This window comes from Mytilus galloprovincialis, chromosome 3 (assembly GCF_965363235.1).
Source record: "Mytilus galloprovincialis chromosome 3, xbMytGall1.hap1.1, whole genome shotgun sequence".
NCBI lineage: Eukaryota > Metazoa > Mollusca > Bivalvia > Mytilida > Mytilidae > Mytilus > Mytilus galloprovincialis.
The window spans coordinates 7,545,632-7,567,214 of record NC_134840.1 but is presented as its reverse complement, the minus strand read 5'-3'; the positions used below and the strand labels follow the sequence as shown (position 1 = coordinate 7,567,214).

The 21,583-nt window shown below is 31.4% G+C and overlaps 4 protein-coding genes across 6 annotated transcripts in view; 2 read left to right on the top strand and 2 right to left on the bottom strand.

The window, feature by feature from the left end:
* The window catches only part of LOC143067088 (uncharacterized), a 45,475-nt gene extending 27,274 nt beyond the window's left edge, over nt 1–18,201 (bottom strand). For 2 of the 3 annotated variants that reach the window (XM_076240120.1, XM_076240124.1), the window contains exon 1: nt 18,120–18,201. In XM_076240120.1, coding sequence (XP_076096235.1) covers nt 18,120–18,155 — 36 coding nt within the window. In that variant the 5' untranslated portion in view covers nt 18,156–18,201. The remainder of the gene's footprint in view (nt 1–18,119) is intronic. The other variant, XM_076240123.1, reaches the window with a different exon arrangement.
* On the top strand, nt 1,864–5,743 carry LOC143067087 (uncharacterized). The gene is made up of 4 exons (XM_076240118.1): nt 1,864–2,381; nt 2,699–2,772; nt 3,505–3,626; nt 4,163–5,743. The coding sequence occupies exons 1-4, from the start codon at nt 2,020–2,022 to the stop codon at nt 5,261–5,263; spliced, it is 1,659 nt and encodes a 552-aa protein (XP_076096233.1). The 5' UTR covers nt 1,864–2,019; the 3' UTR covers nt 5,264–5,743.
* Nucleotides 5,643–17,807, bottom strand: LOC143066881 (uncharacterized). Its single transcript, XM_076239691.1, has 5 exons — nt 17,249–17,807; nt 16,712–16,863; nt 15,695–16,093; nt 8,245–8,851; nt 5,643–6,037 (listed from the first exon to the last, which is right to left on the bottom strand). The coding sequence occupies exons 1-5, from the start codon at nt 17,699–17,701 to the stop codon at nt 5,816–5,818; spliced, it is 1,833 nt and encodes a 610-aa protein (XP_076095806.1). The 5' UTR covers nt 17,702–17,807; the 3' UTR covers nt 5,643–5,815.
* An 87-nt stretch (nt 18,202–18,288) lies between the features above and the next one.
* LOC143067089 (G2/mitotic-specific cyclin-B3-like) overlaps nt 18,289–21,583 on the top strand; it is a 35,217-nt gene continuing 31,922 nt past the window's right edge. The window contains exons 1-2 of the mRNA XM_076240126.1: nt 18,289–18,544; nt 21,040–21,144. Coding sequence (XP_076096241.1) covers nt 18,470–18,544; nt 21,040–21,144 — 180 coding nt within the window. The 5' untranslated portion in view covers nt 18,289–18,469. The remainder of the gene's footprint in view (nt 18,545–21,039; nt 21,145–21,583) is intronic.

Here is a 21,583-nt window from a genome sequence, read left to right as displayed (position 1 = left end):
AAATTTCATCAAAAAAGTTTCTGGACTATCATCATTTCCTCAAGACCATACTCACAAATGGTGTAAAGAGAGAGCCGAAAATTCAGTGGGTCTCATTGGGGTCTAAGCGTGATGCAGGATTGAAGATTTTTTGTAAACTTGACACATGAAAGTCAAATTATTGTGCCATGAAAATGGGAAATGAAGTCAAGCAGGACACAGGAAATTACCAAAAAATGAGAACTGCTTGCGTTCATAGAGTAAGCAGGATACAGGAATCTTACAAAACAGTAAGGATCCGGAATCAGAACCCCCCAATGAGACCCCCAATTCAGTCCCTGAAATTTTCATCCCGGAATGGGAATTGAACCAGGAACCTATTTGTGTTAGTAGTCTGATGCACTACCCACTACACCACAGCTCACATGGGGCCCTACAATCACTAGTCCAAATAATTATAATATGATGTCATAAAACCAGTATTTGATGTACATGTATACACTAACAAAATACTATGAAAATCAAAGTGATGGAAATCACTCATATGGAAAGATTAGAAGAGTAGTTTGAATAATTTCATATTAAGGTATGGTGGGGAAAAATGAACATTAATAAAGCACTATTGCTGAAAATTGCATCAACAGCAGGTCTATTGAAGGAAACATGGTTTTCAAATATTAGGATAAAATTAGCTCAAATTAAATATTATGGTCTTAATTTGCACAAATTTATTTCAAGTGCAGTTTATATCTTATCCAAATAATGTTGCCTGTTCTGAACATGTTTAAAAAAAAGCAAAAAATTGCAAAATCAAAAATTCTTCTAGTAATGTTACCAACTATTCCTTGCAAGACATACAATCTAGACCAACAGCTATAAAGAATTTAAAGTGTCAACAAAAATAATCTAAAAATGTTGTTTTGGGGCATTTTGTAAGTTGAAACAGAGTTTATATGACATTGAAGATTAAAAGTTGAAGAGTGCCTTTTGATCAATTTTTAAAGTATTTTTCGACATAGGGCATTGAAAATGTACTTTTTCAACGTAAACAAATTAAAAAACTTATTTTACTGAAATGTGGATTCTTTCTTGATTGCAAAAATATAAATTCACTTCTAATAAAAATTCAAATGACTAAAATAGACATAATGATTGATGGGTAATAAACTAATAAACAATTAATGGTTTGTTATAATTAAAAGTCAAGCCAATTCCTGATAAAAAGTCCAGTCATGCTTCAGTGATTCCCTCTATAATCAACCAAATTTTTCCTGCCAAAAGGGGGGGGAGGGGGGAGGGGCACCCACTCCAGTCATGCTTCAGTGATTCCCTATATAATCAACCAAATTTTTCCTGCCAAAGGGTGGGGGCCCTGGATCCGCCTACGGTCAAAGAGATCCATGCAGTTACACAGAAAAATGCTTGTTTTGACCACTTTTTGGTCCTTAATTCCTAGACTGTTTGTCCCATAACATCGTGGTACAATTTCAGAGCAACTGAAATACTTTTACACAACTTATTGTTCTGAAACTAGCTTATTCCTAAACCTTTGGGACCATAACCCCAAAATCAATCCCACAACCTTCCTTTTGTGATTATAAACATTGTGTTAAAATTTTGTTGATTTCTATTTACTTATACTAAAGATATTATCCGGAAACCATCTGTCTTTGAAAGCTTCCACCGCCGCACCGACAATGACACGGACGACGATGCCGACGTGATACCACAATATACAACCAATTTTTTTTATTTTTTGGCAGTCGTATAAAAATAATAATTATAATATGGAGCCATGAAAGGCTTTTTTAGTTTTTTGCTTTGACGCCTTCATGCAAATTAAAGGTTATGGCGTCAATACGTAAGATTCAGATTATCCGTTCCGTATTTGAGGTTACCGTTAGTCTCGCCCTAGTGATAACGTTTACTGCGAGATTTTGCGTTATTATGGGCATGTTTTGTGTCAAAACACATGTATAAACTGTACGTCATGTAAAATTATTATGATAGTTTTTGAGCGGTAAAGCTTCGAAAAGAAGCATGGTGAATTTTCACTGCATAGCGGAGGGTTGCTCCAACGATTCACGAAAGAAACATAATGCTGTAAAGTATCCTGATATGATTTTAAATGGATGTATCGTCGACTTTCATGTACTTCCTTCAGTCATAAAGAATCCTAAACTAAGGAAGCTCTGGTTGTCTCAGATAAGAAGGGAAGGGTTTAATCCCGACTCAAATTGTCACTGGCATGCACTTTGCTCCCGTCATTTTATTGAAGGAAGACCTACGAAGGAAAATGCAGTCCCAACCCTATTTGCCTACAACAACTACAAAACTGGAACACCAAGAGACACCAAGAACAGTACCTTACGTCCCATTGAACAATTGATATTGACAACACAGTAAGTAACAAATAGTTGAAATTAGTGTCCTCTTCCTTTTTCATTCTTCAATATATTTTTGTCTTGTTTGCCTATTATGATGAAACAGTAAAAGAAAATTGTGTGTGTGTGTTGGGGGGGGGGGGTAGAAAACAGATGTTTGTCCCTTTTATCTGTTTATAAGAGGCGGAAATTACCCGTCTTATGTCTACGAGGCTCCAAGATAATAAGCTTTGACAACTTAAAAAAAAGTTTTCATGTTTACGAACAGTGTTTTTTAAATATTGGACTGTATGCACATGAAGATATATATTTATTTTTTTTAATATATTTTACAGACCAGCAAACATTGTTACAGTTTCACAACTGCCAAAAGTACCAAGACAAAAGAAATACATACCAGATATTCCAGGTAATTTTAAGTAAAACTAATAAAAAATGATGTCATGACTAAATAGTCAGTGTGCCACCATGGTACTGTTAAATCAGAGGGAGCTACATGTACATGTAACTGAACCAAGGAACATAGGGGTCAGTCTATTGTATGACTGCATGTTCTGATAGGCATATATATATATATTTATAGTTAAAATGCATGGATGGTTTTCATAATTTAATTTAACAATAACAATTGTGATTAATCAGTCAATGACCACATAAAATCAATTAGTAAACAATGCTTAATAACAATTATAATATAATTCTAATTAAAATACAAATATAAAAGTCATATATTAAATTTTAAACAATTTATCTTCACAATTTCAAGATAAAATAATTGCCAATATTATTTTATCACAAAATAAACTAAACTTCAAAAACAAAATTTAAAAAGTATTTTGCAAAGATAAATATGAGTCTCAGATTAATTTTGTCTGCATACTACATGTACACCATCAACTGGTATACTGGTGGACAGTCTTAAAGGTCCAGTAGAAAAGATATGTGTTCTGAGAGTTATGGCTCTTAAACATATGGTTCTAGTTCCCATTTATAAAATGATTACCTACATTTTTGTACTTCAACTTTCTAAATTACATGCACATTTCGTACGTTTAATTCTTTTAAATCAAACAGTCTATGATCCTGACTGATTGTAGTCAAATAATTCTAATTTAAATAGTACATATTTACTTACTTTCAGTAATTTCCTACATTGAAAAGCCAAGTTTGGACCACACTTATTGCACTAGCACTGAAGTTAGTGAAGATGTCTCCATTGAGGAAAAATGTGTAATGTTAATTGAAAATAGCAACACCTTAGAGGTACGAAATTAATTGGGATTTTATCTGATATTGAAAATTCCTCCATTGGATATAAGAGTCAAAAGCCATGTAAAAGATATTTTTTAATCTTATGAACTATAGAAATAATATGTATTTCAATCAAAAATTGATTCGTTTTAATTTATTAGATGGCAGTTCATACATCAAAAATTATATAATGTAAGAAGCAAGGTGCTTTTATATTCAAATTAATACATCAATATTAAATATGATCTATTCAAACATTTTACTAAATATATATTTACTTTTAAAATTTGTAATCCAACTTGAACATGTTGAAATATAGTATTACATGTAAATGGTTTTTTTTAGTCATTATACCATATAACTGTATTTCATTCTGAACATGCATGAAATATTTGCCACTGAATGTTAAGCAACCAAAAATCAATCAATCATACAACTGTATTGTTTTATTGTTACCAACTTGACTTAAGTAAACAAAAAATACAAAAACAATTTCATAAATTGTTTGCATTGATTTATGTATTTATAATTATTACTTTTTTTCACAGCAAAAATGTCAAAGATATGAGACAGATAATAACCAGCTACGGAAGAAAGTTAAATTGCTACAAGTTGAACTACATGCTACCAAAGAGGAAAATAAAGTTTTAAATGAGAAGTTTAATAATACAGATGAACTGCTAAAGGACAAACTCGTTGAAAAGTTGACTAAATCAAATAGTAATGTTAAATGTTTTCTTGGACTGCCAAGTATTTCAATGCTTTTTGGAATTTTTAAATTATTAGAAGGACATGCTTCAAAAATGAAATACTGGATGGGTCCCGACTCAAGTGACGGTAAAAGATGGCAAGTAAATAATAAGAAAAAACCTGGTGCTTCAAGGAAGTTGACTTTTTTTGAAGAATTTGTTATAACTCTTTTGAGGTTGAGGCTAGGACTAAACACATATGTGTTGTCTCTTTTGTTTGGTGTTTCACAGTCAACAATTAGCAGGGTTTTCACGACTTGGATATCTTTAATGGCACAATGTTTAGGACCACTTATTAAATGGCCATCTAAGGAAAAGATTAAAAAACATATGCCTCTATCATTTCGTAGAAAATATCCTAACACTCGTGTAATCATCGATGCTACTGAATTTTATGTGCAGAGACCAAGAAACCCAACAGCACAGTCAAAAACGTGGTCAAATTACAAGTCAAAGAACACTTTTAAAACGCTTGTAGGTATAACACCAAATGGAGCTTTTTCGTTTATATCTGACTTATGGACTGGTAACATTTCTGATAGGAGCATTACTGAAAGAAGTGGATTCATTGATCTGATTGAAAAGGGGGATCATGTAATGGCTGACAGAGGTTTTTTAATCAAAGACTTATTATTATCAAAAGGTGCCACCTTAAATATGCCACCATTTACCAGACCATGTAAACATGGAAAAGGACGATGTCTTACGGCAAAGGAGATTAAGGAATCAAAATCCATAGCCTCTTTGAGAATACATGTAGAAAGATCAATCCAGAGACTGAAATCTTATAAATTCTTAAGTGGTGTTATGCCAATAAATTCACTTTCTGTTGCTAATCAGGCTCTTAAGGTTGCCGGATTTTTTTGTAACCTGATGAAACCATTAGTTCAAAAGTTATAAAACTTGTTTTGTTTAATAAATCATTTGAAATTTATTTGACATATATATTAATTAAAGGAGCAATGATTGGCAATTTTTTATCCAGTGTTTCTTTTTTTCTTTTATGATTCATGTTAATACTAAAAATGATATTCCTTGATTAAAAAAAATCAACAGCTTAAATAAGAGAATTATTCTGTTCTAAAATTTTCTTTCAAAAACCGATAAGTAGTGGAAATATGGCTTTATCATGTATTCAAAATTACAAAACTAACAGATGTACACGTCTATGCACAATAGTAGGTTATCTCCCATTTGAAAGAGTTGTCTTTTTTAAATTTAGAAGAATAGAGACTATTTACATTATCAGCTGATAATGTTTTAAATAATGAAAGCGACATATATCATAAGTTGTCTTAACATAAAAGATGATATTTATTATGTTTAATATTGTTTATTTTAGTTATGTTTAATCAAATTAAATTATATAACCAAACTTTATCACTGTTTTATATTGTGAATTGTAATGAACTTCAAACAAAGTATTCAACTGGTACATGTGTAATTCTGACTCTATACTAGCAGAATTTTTGGTAGAACATATGAACTGTAGAATGATGCAAGTTTTGGAAAAACATTAGACCAAAATTGTTCATCAAATGGTATTCTCTCATGATGTACACCTTTAAAAGTAAATAATACAAAATCACACCATTTTCGTTTAGTAACTGCAAGCTGACATTGAATTTGACAGTAATCAGACATGGGGTAATTGAAATATGTAATTGTAATTGACTGTAATTAATTACAATTTATCATGTAATTGAATGTAATGTGTAATTGAGCATTTTTTCAATTACATGTAATTGAATGTAATTAATTACATAGCCAAAATTGCCTGTAATTGACAATTACTTTTCAATTACAAGTCAATTACATTTGAAATTTTGGATCAAAAGATTAAATCTTGTGTTTTCTCAAAAAATTATTAAAAGCAATAATCTTAACAAATGTTGTAAGCTGACAAAGAAAAGCCTTCACAGTATACTTTCTGTATTAACACAACCATGGTAGATTCTTCATTTTGTATTGAATGATAAAAAAAATGTAGACACATGCCATAATTTTAAAAGAAACCACTAGGAAGTCACTGTCTTGACCTTAATTAGTAGATTTAGATAGATATTTTAAGACATTGATTTAACATAATTAACTTTATTCAAGGACTTAAATAACCAATAAATATAACCTCTGGCTATTTGTTTTATTACAAACTATATAATGACTGTTTTTATAACAGTTATGTTAAACAGATATAAGGCTAATTAGAGAGAGATAAATATACCCCTAGGGCCTATAGGTACATGTTTAAATTCTTGAAGGGATAATGCATATGACAAAATCTCACTTGCAAAATTTGTTCACTATATATATGAATGTTGAAAGAAAACATTTTATCAGATTTAAAAATGAGCTCCAAGAGTGTACTGGAACATTTTACTGTTCCTGATGACTTCCAAAATGGAAATACTTTCAAAGGAAAATGTATGCATTGTGGCACCCTCATTAGTGGAAGTTATAAAGTTACATCCAACTTTGTTACACATATGAAGGTAATACTATATAAGAATTTTAAAAATTAATAAATTCATAATGCTTCTTTTTCATTTCTAATCAGATTTCATTTATCTTATATCCTCTAATAGCTTACATTTAAATTTGGAAAATATTTTGTTTATTAAATTAATTAGTTGTGATTAAAACTAAAGTTTATTTTTGTTTTAAGAAGTCAGATTTCTAAATCACTTATTTAAGATAAATAATTTGAATAAGCTGGGATAAAAATGAAAATCATTTCAAAAAATAAAAAATAGTGCTCTTTTTTTGTATCATTTACAATCAAATAAATTTAAATAAATGTAAAATTTCAATAGGTAAATTAAAACAATTTAATATTTTCAAGATATTAAATAAGGCCTTTTGTAATTTTCAAAGAAAACACATCCTATGAGAGAAAACTGCTTTCTGAATTATGTACTATACTTGAACCTTTTGACAAAGCTACAGTCCTTGTCCAAGGTGAAAAAACTGTAACTGCTAGCTTGCCAATTCCTGTAACACTTGGATTAAAACACCAGTTAAAACTTATATCAGTTGACTATAATTGTAAAATGATAAAATCATTGAAATCTTCTGTTGAAGAAAGATTGTTTCAGTTTGTAGAGGATGAAGCATATATTCTTGCTAGCTTTTTAGACCCAAGATTTAAGACCAGATGGTGTGAAACTGAACAGATTGATCAGTGTTTAGCTGTTGTTAAGGACAAACTTAGTCAAGTCCCTACATCATCTGAGCCCCCTTGTGATCAAAATTCTCCCCCATGTAAGCGAGCAAAAAATGATGATCTTTTCAGTTTCATGCCAGCCCCATCAGTGGAAAGAAAAAGAAACCCTTCAGGGATTTCTGTAAGTTCAGAAATGGATGATTACTTGTCAGATAATTGTATTGATATGTCAAAAGACCCTCTTTTGTATTGGCATAGTAACTGTCAACGTTTACCACGTCTAGCTAAGTTAGCAGTGCAATATTTAGCTATTCCAGCCACATCTGCACCAGTTGAACGCTTATTTAGCACTGCTGGAAAAACATTTAGGCCGGAAAGGTGCAGACTGGCTGATGGAACATTTGAAAAGCTGATGATGGTCAAATGTAATGGGAAAATGCTTAAATAAGTTATATGACACAATACAAAAATGTATATACTAGTTGAACACTGTCTAATTGTTATAACTATAGAGCAATGTATAATACTTATGTACATATCATAGAATAAATGCATGTTTTCAATGTTTTATCTTAAATTTCCTTTCAAATGTAATTGAAGTAATTAATTACATTTGCCAAGTAATTGGAATGTAATTAATTACATTGGTAAAAAAAGTCAAATGTAATGTGTAATTTAATTGAAGATTTTGTAATTGTAATTGAATGTAATTAATTACTTTCAAATGTAATTGACCCCATGTCTGACAGTAATACGGAGATGTGTCATTTCTCTTCATAAGTGGAGTATCATTTTCTATGTGAAAGTTTGTTTTGTCTAAACAAGCAGCATTGATTGGTGTTTCTTCTGAAAATTTATATGGACATTTTATTTCCAAACAACCTTGTCCACAGCATTTACACTCTAATAACCCATCAGGAGAGCAACCTAAGTAAGGACTGTTGTTGTCAATTACAAACCCAGATAATTTACATTCTAAATTATCATGCAAATTTTTTTTGTCATGAAGATAAGACTCTCTAGCAACATGTTCAAATTTTTTTCCATGTCTTAAAGCAGGCAAGTCTGAATTAACACTGTTTGTAAGACCTAAAATGAGTTTGACTAGATGGCCATCAGGGTTTCTTCCTGAAAAATGAAGACAACTATATAAAATGGAAGCTGTTATTCTGCCATGTCTCTGATAAAACCACAAATCACTATCACTCTGACTGACAGTCTTTTCGAATATATCAGTGAAATAATTATCAGGGATATTTCTATGTATGTGCTCAATAAAAGATTCAAGTGAATCATCTGACGAATCATCATTATTAAGTACAGCTCTTTGTAAGAACCAGGCAGGGTGCCATATACATGTGATTTATGAGGGTTTCAGATTTTATCTATAAATGGCCTAGAAGAAGCAGTAACTGAATACTGCTCAAAAAATAAATATGAGTTGGAAAATACGAGTGGTTGCCATGGTAACGGACACTCTATTTTTTGGTTGTGAAGCATAGTAAAATCTTCCAAAAATCAGCTAAATCACGACAATTCAGAGCCTGAATAGGAATAGAATCAAGCCTTTTTCATTAATTTTCATATGTAACATTGATACAACTTGGTTTTAGCATCATTTTAGTTCAGATTGCATGTTAACCAAATTTGTAAATTTTTTAAAAAATTTTGCCAAAAAATGCATATTTTCAACTTTTCTGAATTTGGGATTTTTGCAAAATTATCAAATTTTCTGTGGTGTTTTTCAGAAAAGAGCAACTGTGTATAGCATAGTTAGCACTTTAGTTATCAAGTTTGGATACTACTTTACCAAATTAAATAGAAAAAAGCTTGGGACTTTCTTTAGTTTTATCACCATAGCAACCGATTTTTTCCTTGGAAACGGAGTTATTATTTGCAGAAAATTGCAGTTTTAGAGCTTTAATGTACTGAATTGTTCCATAACTGATAAAAAAGTTACATTTAAGCATAAGCTTACTCTAAATTACCATCGTTAATAGTTGCTGACTTCAATAGTTACCATGGAAATACATATTACCCATAGTAACATCTATTTTAAAATGTATCAATAGAAATTTATGTAAAAAAATTCATATATTATATATAGACGGTGTTTATATTCAAATTGGAATATGACTGCATGCTTTGCTTCACTCACAGTCTTGTCCGTATATAATATATAATGAAACATTGAGGTTAGAACCGAAGGTTAGGGAAAAAAAGGGGGGGTAGGTTTATTTTAAAAAAAAACATACATGTAGATTCTTGAAACGATAACGTTTGGTCGGAGAGCCTGATTATGAATAGAATAATGATTATGAATAGAATCAATTTTATTTTCAGAAATTTCATATACATGTATAACATCGATATAACTTGGTTTTAGCTTCAGAGCTTAGTTAGTATTGCAGTTTAACCCCGTCTTTTAGATTTTTTGTTAAAAAATACTAAAAAACATTCATTTTTTTCGAAATCATGAAGTATTGTGAAATTATCAAATTTTCTCGTGTGCTTTTCCGAAAATTGAAAATATGTAAATCATAATTAGCATTGTAGTAACAAAGTTTGAATACTACCTGACCAATAAATAAAACATTGCGTGGGGCTCTCTTGAATTTTATCACCATGTTAACGTATTTTCCCCTTGGAAGCAGAGTTATTATTTATTGAATTCTGCGGTATGGGGAATTCAATGTTCTCAATTGTTTCCAAACCTTTATGAAAAGACATGCATTGAAGCATATATAAGCTCTAAACTGCAATCGTTAAGTATTATTACAACAGTTGCCATGGTGACAAATATCACCCATAACAGTCAATCAAATGATATATAATATAGTTTATGTAAAAAATTACATATAATTATGTTTATAATGTTCATTTTTCTAATGGGAATATAACTGCATCCTTTGCTTTGTTTCACTCTCAGTACTGTCATGACTGTCTTTGCTCATTGAAAAGACTTAAAAAATTTAAATATATACACTGTTGCATTTTGGGGGGAGGAGTGGAGGTTGGGTAGTTTTTGTTAGAATCTTTCATAGATCAAGATCATGCACAGCTAAGGTGTGCATTAACTACCTTAGATATACTGCAAAGTTCAAATGTACTCTTAACTGATCCTAGACTTTGAAAAGGGTGTAATTCCATAAAATTAAAATAAACAGCTGCGCCATGAGCGCATGTTACGCCCGTCGCTTTTTCAAAGAATAATAAAAGTTTAATAACTTCTCAATGTCATATCACAACTTCATGAAAAACTAATGGGAGGTTATGTTAATAGATATAAACCTGGCGTCACCAAAGTTTCATAACTGCTCAAAGCATTGTCCGAAAACTGGAATATTCCCCCTTTTTATGATTAAAATCAAATTATCCGTGACCTAAAACGTATACAAATTAAAAGTGAACTCCCGTCAATAAATATAAACAATTTATTGAACGAAAAATGGAGAAAAAAAATGGGGAGAGTTTAAGATTGGAAAGTGAAATTTTTTTTTTCAGTTTATTTAACTTTCTAAATTGAGGTACATTTATCATTGGTTCATCTTTCTCTAAGCATATTACCTAGGGGAAGAAAAGCAATACATCTATATTTAGTTATGATTTTGCATACACCTTTTTGAAAGTACACCAAAATGGAACTAAAACTGTAGGAGATGTAGGTTATACGTCAATAACACAGCAATCAAACGAAAAAAACCCCAACTAATGACATTTAGCAGGCAACATAAAGATTTCAACAATACTAGAAGTTATAGGTGTCTACACAATATGTCAAATTTTTAATCATTACTAATTTATCTATATAAAGATTTTCTTGAGGATTAATTTATCTATAGTTGGGATCCTGCTAACATATTTAACCCCGCCGCATTCTGTATGTATGTGCCTGTTCCAAGTCAGGAGCCACAGTAATTCAGTAGTTGTCGACTGTTTATGTGTTACATATCTGTTTTTCGTTCACTTTTTGTAAATAGATAGGTTTTCTTGTTTGAATTGATCTACATTGTCATTTCGGGACCTTTCATAGCTGACCATTCAGCATGGACTTTGTCCAATGTTGAAGGCCGTATGATAACCTATAGTTGTTAGTTTCTGTGTCATTTTGGTATCTTGTGAAGAATTGTTTCAATTTGGCAATTATACCACATCTTTTTTTTTTATTTTAACAGAAATGATAAAAAAATAAATACATGAAAGTCGAAAAAATATTATATGGTATGTATGACAGAAAAAAAGGGCTTCAGAAAGGTTTTCCTTAAATATCAATGGTCACTTTTAGATATTTTTTCACTTAACCAGGTCATTTAAGGTAAACTATACAGTTTTAAACTCAGTGGCAGATCCAAAACTTTGTGTAAAAGGGGGGGGGGAGTTGGGGGCGCTCCAGTCACACTTCAGTGATTCCCTATATAATCAACCATTTTTTTCCCACAAAAAGGGGGGGGGGCTGTCCCTCCAGGATCCGCTTATGAAACTGATCTGGTTCTCGGTTTTAACAATTTTTAAAGTATCAAACAAAGAAAAGTAACGCAAAACGGGCATAACTCAGGAACAGTTAAAGTGTCACCAACTAAATTCAAACTTGATCTCTGTTTTGTGGTAATAAGCATGGTGTATATGTTTCATAAAATTTGGTTGAGGCAAACTAAAATCAGAAAATGGAAACCAACTTCGTGACGACTAAAGTACTAGAGTATCAAACAAAGAAAAGTAACACAAAACGGGCATAATTCGGGAACAGTTTAAGTGACGCCAACTAAATTGAAATTGATCTCTGTTTTGTGGTAATAAGCATAATGTATATGTTTCATAACATTTGGTTGAGGCAAACTAAAATTAGAAAATGGAAACCAACTTCGTGACGACTAAAGTACTGACGGACATGGGTGAAACTTCTGATATGAGACAAATCTTCACAAGAAACGAATTGAAACAGAAATAAATAACCACAAGTCACCCTACGGCCTTCAACAGTAAGTAAAGCACATACCACATAGTACCATATGAAGGCTTTGTAAACAGATATCAAACTAGTTGAAAAAAAATTACTTAAAATAAAAAAGATCATGATTGTTTAATCAGTAACTGTTGTTATGTTATTTGGCACGTGTCAATCGGTTCATTGATTTTTTCGGCATATCAAAGAAAACAGGGCACGTGTCTAAATGGTGTATTCCCCCTATTCACACTTTTAAAAATCACTATTCCTTCAATAGATGGTTTGATTAATTATAAATTGGTTTTATAACATTCAAGGTTAATTAAAAATTCACCTAAGATTTACTTGTATTTTTTAAAAGAAAATATAGTTGATACACTGTTCAGTGGCGGATCCGGGGGGAAAAGGGGGGGGGGGGAGTCCGGGGGTTGGAAACCCTCCTTTTTTTTGACGATCAATGCATTTGAATGGGAGCATATAGTTGAAGTATATTACTTTAATAAAAATGTGATACACTGTTTATTTGCAAACTGATTTTTTTTCTTCAAAACGTACCTTAAAATAAAGAATAAGTCAGATAGACAGAGGTATACGTAATATATGATTTAAAAATCATTGAATTTGTTAATCTAAAATTAGAAATGCAGCATATAATAATTTATCAACACAAACCACCGTTGTTTCCAGTACACACAAAGTATCTGGAGAAAAGCACAAGGAACAGGAATTTAGGTTCCATACTGCTATATGTCACTGTACCGCCTTCAACAATAAGCAAATCCCATACTTCATAGTCAGCTATAAAGGGCCCCGAAATCACAAATGAACAAAAAAATCAATTTGACAAATATATTTTTTTTGGTAACACAACAACAAATGACAACCACTGTATTACAGGCTCCTGACTTGGGAAATGCACACACATACAGAATGTGGCAAGGTGAAACATGTAAGTGGGATTCCAATTCTCCCTGTAAAACATAAACACAAAGTGGACATGGCCGGCTACTTGTACATACCAACACAAAAAGACACTAAGAACATATCTGAGAGTACTTGCAGTTACTGAAAGCTAATTTAAAGCCAAAAACAACAAATAAAAAAAAAAAAACACAACTAATTAGACTGCATGCTCTTTACTGACTATGAAACAAAATACTGATGGGATCATTACACAATACTGGGACTGAGACTACACATCATCTAAAGGGATGGCAAAGCAAGTTGACGAAACATTCCAGCACCCGCGACCAAACATTTTAAACAAATAAAACTACTGAAACATGAGGAATCTAGGCCGCAACCATGATTCACTATGCAGCATTAATGCCCCAACAAGAAGTAACAACAGTACAGTTTGGCGATGCAGCCACCCACCTTATTCACGTTGAATAGATTAATAAACTTGAATAGGCTAATATACGGTGGATTTCTGATGTGTGTGCTACAATGTATGATTTGCTTTAGTGTTGTTTACTTGTATTGTTTGTTTCATATTATAATGCTTGCGTGACTTTACTTTTGAATTTGTGTTAGAAATATTAGATAATTTGCTAAATTTCTTTATTTCGATTGTTTATGCTATATGGTCACGTTTTTGTCTCTTTCACTTATTCAGAATTTCCATTCTCAATTTTATTCCATTTCTTTCAATTTTATTTGAATTAAAAACACAAAATTCAAACATATACAAAAATAACCTATATATCCAAAAAAACATTGGCCAATTAAAAGTTGATTAAGTATAATCCTTTGTTTGCATAAGTTTTCTTCCTATTCCCACATGACATTTTAACTTTTCTTACCAGATTTATAAAAAAGTGGGAATAGGAGGAATGAAACGTTTAAATAATGTTGAATATCTTATTTATTTATGATTATTTTTCTATAAAATTTGAATTTTTTGCATTAAATATCTATCTCTACCATAATATGTAAAAATAATATATATAACAGCACTCCTTCTAGTCCTTATTGGCATTGTATAGGTCTTTAGTGCACTAAGGAGTCCTTAGCAGTGTTTAGACGCACCGTTTACTTTTACGATTCTAGACCAAAATAAAATTTGAATTTTGAGATATTGAGAAAAATCCAGGAATACAAATTTTTGAGGAAACCAGGCACTAAATTCAGCAGTCCTACATTATTAACTCTGTCTCTCCATCAAAAATTTCTATGCCATACTTTGTTATTACAATAAACAAATGACCTTTCATGAAATCAAGAGATATGAGTTGTAAATATAAAGAAATATGATTTTTTGTTGATTATGGTTGAAAGAAGTCCATTTACAGGGCTGCAAAACAGATATTACAAGGTACATAATGGTTTGTATCAAATCTGAACTGTTTTGTTCCAATGGTAACCAAAAGCAGATCAAGTGTAAATTAACTATCTAACCGTTGAGTATATTATTCAAACTCCATTATTTATATGTATCCAATACCTAGAAAACCATGTATTTGATGCTGATTCTGAATTAATTCAGCAATTTCAGACCGGTTGCTAGGGCTTTTTTTGGTTGCTATGGTCTTTCAGCCACTTAAATTAAAGCTTATATATTTTTTATCATTTTCAAACAAATCATAAGTTTTATTGTCTGTTAAATTGCATTAATATAAAAAAATAGCAAAATATTTGATAATGAACAAGTATTGTGTTTTGTCATTTTTATGAATTTTACCAATTTTTGTTGCCATGGTAACAAAAAATTTCAAAAAAACCCAGATGTTTTTTTCCTGTTTTCAATAATTCAATGTATGAACTTTAAGATGCAATCATAGTTTATAATGAACTTGTCTGCTCAATGTCAATTTTTCTTGATTTAAAGTATGATATTTAAGCTATTTTCAGAAAATGTCAAAATACAGATTTTTGCACCTTTTTAAATACCATTTTAGCCTAATATCAAAAAAAAAAATGTCATAACCTCAACATCAAAATATAAACTTCAAATAATGCCTAATTATATGTTGAAATTATTTGTTTTCTTGAAATTGTCATTATCATGAAATTGCTGCAACCAAAATGTAGACATTTTCCAATTTTCATGCCTGATTTCATCATAAATTCCTCAAAAAAATGGCTTCATGTTTCCATAGCAACCGTTCAACAAAATTTAAAAAAAAAGCTTGCAAACTTTATTTCAATCTTAGCTAACTATTATATAAAAGAATAAAGCAGTTCTGAGACATACATGAATCACCCCCTGCCTGGATCTTACAAATAGCTGTACTTAAATTGTGTTGCTAGATCTAGTATGTTGACAGGCAAACACTCAAAATCATACTCCGAACCAGAGCTATCTGACAGAACATATGCTGCGCATGCTGGTAAGTTTTCTGATTTTATTAACCGAAGCATTTCTTTTTCTACAGCATGTGGTGTCATGTTATGACAAGAAGGCCTATAATGGTCACTTGTTGGTTTGGTTGGTGGTTGTCCTGTAGGCTCACTCCTCAGGTCTAAAGAGGTTATTTTTACTGGAGCTGATGTTCTGACTGGGTTAACCCATTTAGCAGCCTTGTCAGTAACAGAAATAACCGATCTATCGGACAAATCCTGACAAAATCTTTGCATCCCGAACAGGAGTGCTGCCACGTGCTTACATGTTCCATCACCACTGTAAAATAATTATATACACTGAAGTATTCATTTTTTAGAAGTGCTCGAGGGATTAAACATTTTCAAAAAACAATGTTTCCCTATATTTAAAAAATAAAAACAAAAAGTTGCTTGAAAAAAAAAATCTTTTGTCTCTGAAAAATCAACATTGACTATCCCCGCTTGTTTGCATCTCTTTTTTGAAGGTGATAATTCTGAGAGAGAAAAAAATGGAAATTAATTTTATGTGCCCTTTACAGTAATTTGGAGTGAACTGATAATATGGTATTCCATGTAGGTTAAAAATCAAAAACAGATGACATAATAAAAATACACATTTTTTTGGCAATTCTTGATGGGATTATTCATCTTTTTTAATCTTTATTTTATTTTTCTCGCTCATTACTTTCATTTTTGTCTTAAACAGATATGGCTAATCAGAATTCTACAATTACATGTACTTGATAACTGTATTCTTGATATTATTATTCTTTTCTGTTTTCAACATACTTTTTAACCAATCTATTCATTATTTTCTTGCGTTATTCTTTATATTTTAACACCCCATTATTCTCTATTCTGTAAACCCCATCGGCACCCACACCCTCGGACTCGGATTATTCATGTAAGAACTTACGCCACACATGTACATTCTGCTGAATGTATTGACCCATCAAATAGGACCACTATCCAAACTTCGTACGGGTCAGCAGACTGTCTCTCTTCTGGTACACATGCTGCTTTTACCACGGGGGGGTAACTTCGATATTTTTTTGGTAGGGGTGTGCCATTTTTGTCTCAAAAAACGTACCCATTTTAATATAACATTCACTGAAATTCAGTACCTATAGTTATATAAATATTTAAGAAAGAATGACCTATACTTATATACAATATTTAAAATATGACCCATGAGACAAATTTCCGGGGTTCATTTGGGAACTTATTTGAAAGGTAAACTTTCAAATGAATTAATTTAATTTAATATAATAATTGACCATTAATAATGTAAGATTCTCAATAGCATATTTATATATATGATATGTAGATCATACCCCAAATCAATATACAGTTATCAAACGTAAATGCATTTTAATATAGGATGTCATTAAAAAGGAGGGTCATTTTTATATAAAATCTCGCAAAATTATGACCCATATTTTTGGCACATCCCCGTATACCCAATAATAGGAAGTGACCCCCCCGTGGCTTTTACATAGTGTATATCGCTGTGAAATTTTGACTGCCTAACATCACGGATATGTCCATTAGAATGAAGACGGTAACTGTTGTCATTTTTATAGCCTTTCAAACGTTCATTTGTCCAGTTACAAATGTTTTTTAAATAATGATTAACATCAAACGCTTCAATTATTGGAATTGTATTTAAATCATCAGACCAATCAATAACAGTCTTGGGATGCGGCAACTCGACACCATCTACAGTTCGCCGTATTTTATTTGCGAATATGTAATTATCGGGTTCAAAGGCGGGAATCTTTTGTAATTCCGCTTCTTCAGCTAGTTCAACTAATTTACTCTTTTTATAACCCGTTGTTTTAACACCTCTGTTTTTCAAGAACTGTTTGATTTCCGGGACGTTTTTATTCTTAAAATCAGAGTCCATTGTCGTCAATGTAAACAAATAGTTGCCCCGACGTCACACGACTTACGTACCTTCATGTACAAAAGAGTTCTTGACGTTCGGTAATCTGAATCTTACGTATTAAAGCAACCTTTCAACTTCCTAATTTTTTCAAGACATCATAATTATTTGCACTACTACTGTTAAAGTACACTCACCTACTGCTCTATTTTTAAGTATGTTATTATTTTGTGTATTGTTAAATTTATATGCTTGATTTTTTTTTAAAAGTACAATGATTATTATTGGGTCGAGTTGGTTAACTAAAAATATGTGGCGAGTTGTCTTGTTTTTTCTTGACTGGTATACGTCCCAATTTTTAAAATCTTTAATTTTAGAAATATTGCCTGCGTGACACAACTATGTCGAGGTAACTGAAAACTCATTTTTTAAACCTTACTAAATACAAGTATCTGTATTTTGGCAGTGCTGACATTTTTATTTGTTGCGATTTCTCACTCCCGCGGTAATTTCATTTTATCTTACCGGAAGTGTAGAGTTATTGTTCTTGGCCATTAGTGACGCAAGATAAGCATTTTGATTGGTTCGTGAATATTTGATTTATCCAATGAAACGAAGATACACAATATACAAATTTCAAAGATTGATGTCCGATTTGTTTACAACACGAACAAAATATTGAGTTAAAACCAAAAGAGTGCACTATTATGAAATTTTATCAGTAATTAATCTTAGACTGCTGACATATACGTTTTGTGATTGTTTTGTCAAGAAATTGTTAACAGAAAAATGAATACGAGGAAACAGAAGCATCAAACAGTCTTTGAACTTGAAGTAAAAAAATCAAAAGCAGCTGTTTCTCAGGTAAACTTGAACTTCTTCTGCACATTGGTAACTATCCCATAGGCAGAAATATTTCAAAGAGGAGTTTGATTAAAAGCTGATATTCCTTTCATGTCGAACAAAACAAAAGTTTTCCTGTTCAAATAATTTTATGCAACTCGTGGAACACTCTCCCTCGATCGTAAGCCTCAGGCTCCTGGGGTTTTATCGTCGTAGTCAGTCGAATTGATATTAATTATGATGTCTTGGAAGTTATTTTTACCATGGAAGTATTTTATTGACCGGAACCTCTACGACACGACTTCAAACGTTTCATCTGCGATGCCGCGCCAAATTTAATAACATGTTAATTAGCTTGAAACATGGCACGTTATTTACATACCAGCTTGTGGCCTACAATATTGTCATTCTCGGTTGCTTTCGGTATTACGGAAATATACGAAAAAATTGAAAGTTGTGATAAATTCTTAGGAAACAGCAATCGGCAACCTCGGCAGATTCCGTTACCTAACTGTGCCGATAAAGTGATTGATGGATCAATGCGAGTCATCATTAATTCTATAGAAAAACACATTGATGATGGAAATTTGTACCAAATTTATTGAATAAATGCCCCATTTTTATTGATTTATTTTTTTGGTAGAAATTGCACTATATGTAATATATATGTAATATATATCGCAAGTTGTGATTATATAATAACTACTGTTTACTCCATTATTTAAAAGCTTCGCTCTAAATCCAGGGTAAGATCATTGGCTGGTATATACGAATGTTCAGCTGAACCCTGATGTGTTAAAATATTTTTTAGCACTGCGACTCAAGGATTTGTATAGTGACATTATACAAATACTTGTGCGCCTGTTCAATAATATATACCAGTATCATTTGGACGGTTTCATTTGGTCGGATAATGATAACATATTTTAGGGGACAGAAATGTATTATATAAATATCTATGTAACGTAGTTAGATCTCTGTTTTCTTCTGCTGTATTTTGTTGATTGGTACTTGCTCGATTAATTTTCGTATTGTAAACTCGAAATTTCTACTTTCCAGGATTATCCAGTAACTTAACCATATATATTACTCTAAACTTCACAATTTTTTATATTTAATATATTTAATGTTAACCAGCGGTAACCGGAACACACCTTAATCGCGATTTAAACTTCACCCACAAATTAATAAAATAATGTCACTCACTATTTCAAATCGTTGTAGGATAATTAATTCTAGGCTATTTTCATTTTTTATGCATCAGTCGATTTGTTTAAATAAGTTGTTTACGAATAAAGGTCTACCGACGCGATTGAAATAAGTACAGGTGTTTTCCGACAGGTAATATTGTTAAGCTGTCTCAATTAAAACCACGTGATTGATAAGAAGTATCTCTGGTCAAATTATGACCGCGGCATCGCAGTTAGTCACAAAAGAAATTAACGACAGCGTACTAATTAGACAGTTTCCATATCTTTTCTACAGGGCTACCCGGGTTATAAATAAATGCTAATTAATCATTGTAGTTCCTGTCAATATAATACTTCCATGTTTTTACTAAGCCAGTCTGCCAGTCGAAGTTTATAAAGCCTCACTGACAAAGTGAAAGCTCTCAAATTCAAGTGGCTGAAATTTTATACGACCAATTTAAATCAGTCTACACTGACAGTGTTCTAGGCAGGATTTGAAAAGGGCAGGGTGCTAGTCAGAAAAAGGGCAATTTTATGCGTAAATATCAATATCATTGAAAAAAAGGTCAATTTTACACATAAATTAATACCACTGAAAAAAAGGTAATTATTTAAGCCTCATAATTAATTAGTACATAACTTTTAATATGCAGTCTTGTAAATTCAAGTTTCAGTTGAAATGGAGTAATATAATTCAATACTCTTGACACAATATTATATGGTTGACTTCATAAATCTATGGTCATGATGCTGAGACCGTTTTAGGAAGCTGTTTCCTTTATATTATATAGTTTCTGTTACAAAACCAGCTCACCAAGAATGTAAACAGATATTGTGCATTTTTTATACTTCATTGCTTTTGATCTAGATCAGTTACAGAAAGTAAAGATGCAAAATATAATTTTCAAAATATTTATTTTTGAAGTGTTTCAAGTGAAAATAATCTAAATTAATATTCTAATATGCATTTGCATTAAATTAATTTTATATTTAATCCTTTTATAAAAAGAAACATGAATTTAATGACGGCAGAAAAAAGGCACAGCCACAGACATCAATAAAAAAAGGGCGGGCGCTGCACCTGTTTAAACTTTGTAGCTAGGACACTGACTTAAGAAGACATGAGTAAGTAGTATACCAAACACCAAGCCCATATCCCACCATGGGGAAAATCAACATTAACAGAAATGATGTATACAAGCTCAAGAGATATGATCATGAACTGACAGTTTTAAGCATGTATAGTGACTTGCATCTTGACTCATCTAAACTAATTTCCTTATTACATCAAATTTGTTCTGCTAACTTTTTAACTTTTTTTTTCAGATTCACCATGATTCTAAATTACACATCAGTGGATTTAAAAGACAAGGAGACAACATGGCTGATCCCATACAGAAGAGAAGACCTGCATTTGGAGATATAACTAATGTATGGAAAGATAATTGTTCTTTATGAGCTGTTACAATGTATCTATATATACATGATATATAAATTGTAACTATAGCACACATTTCTAAGGACAACACTATTTTTATATTACATTAAAAAGTGTAAACTTTCAAGAAATTTAGTCAAGCAAATAGTCCATACATGTACATATACACATCTTTCATCTCTACAATGCTCTATTTATACATTTCTCTCCACTAACATTTGTAGAAAAAGTAGTCATTGATTTCTTTTATAATACCCCAAAGTATATTTTTTTATTGCATGTGAAACCCAAGCTTTAAGTTGAAGTAAAAGATATCAGTTTACTTTGCATAAATCTTTATATAGACATGATACATGTAGTGTTGCAAAATATATTAAACAAAATGCATGTTTTAGGAAGAATTGGTATTGACTTTTCCCTATTTCTCGAGCC

What these genes read in the sequence shown, in the direction of transcription:
- LOC143067087 (XM_076240118.1), top strand. Translation starts at nt 2,020, where the DNA reads ATGGTGAATTTTCACTGCATAGCGGAGGGTTGCTCCAACGATTCACGA. An exon ending in ATACATACCAGATATTCCAG is followed by an intron (nt 2,773 to 3,504) that starts GTAATTTTAAGT and finishes ACTTACTTTCAG; the next exon opens with TAATTTCCTACATTGAAAAG. An exon ending in AAAATAGCAACACCTTAGAG is followed by an intron (nt 3,627 to 4,162) that starts GTACGAAATTAA and finishes TTTTTTTCACAG; the next exon opens with CAAAAATGTCAAAGATATGA.
- LOC143066881 (XM_076239691.1), bottom strand. Translation starts at nt 17,701, where the DNA reads ATGGACTCTGATTTTAAGAATAAAAACGTCCCGGAAATCAAACAGTTC. An exon ending in GCAGAATGTACATGTGTGGC is followed by an intron (nt 16,094 to 16,711) that starts GTAAGTTCTTAC and finishes ATTATTTTACAG; the next exon opens with TGGTGATGGAACATGTAAGC. An exon ending in GGGGTCAATTACATTTGAAA is followed by an intron (nt 6,038 to 8,244) that starts GTAATTAATTAC and finishes AATTAATTACAG; the next exon opens with TCAATTACAATTACATATTT.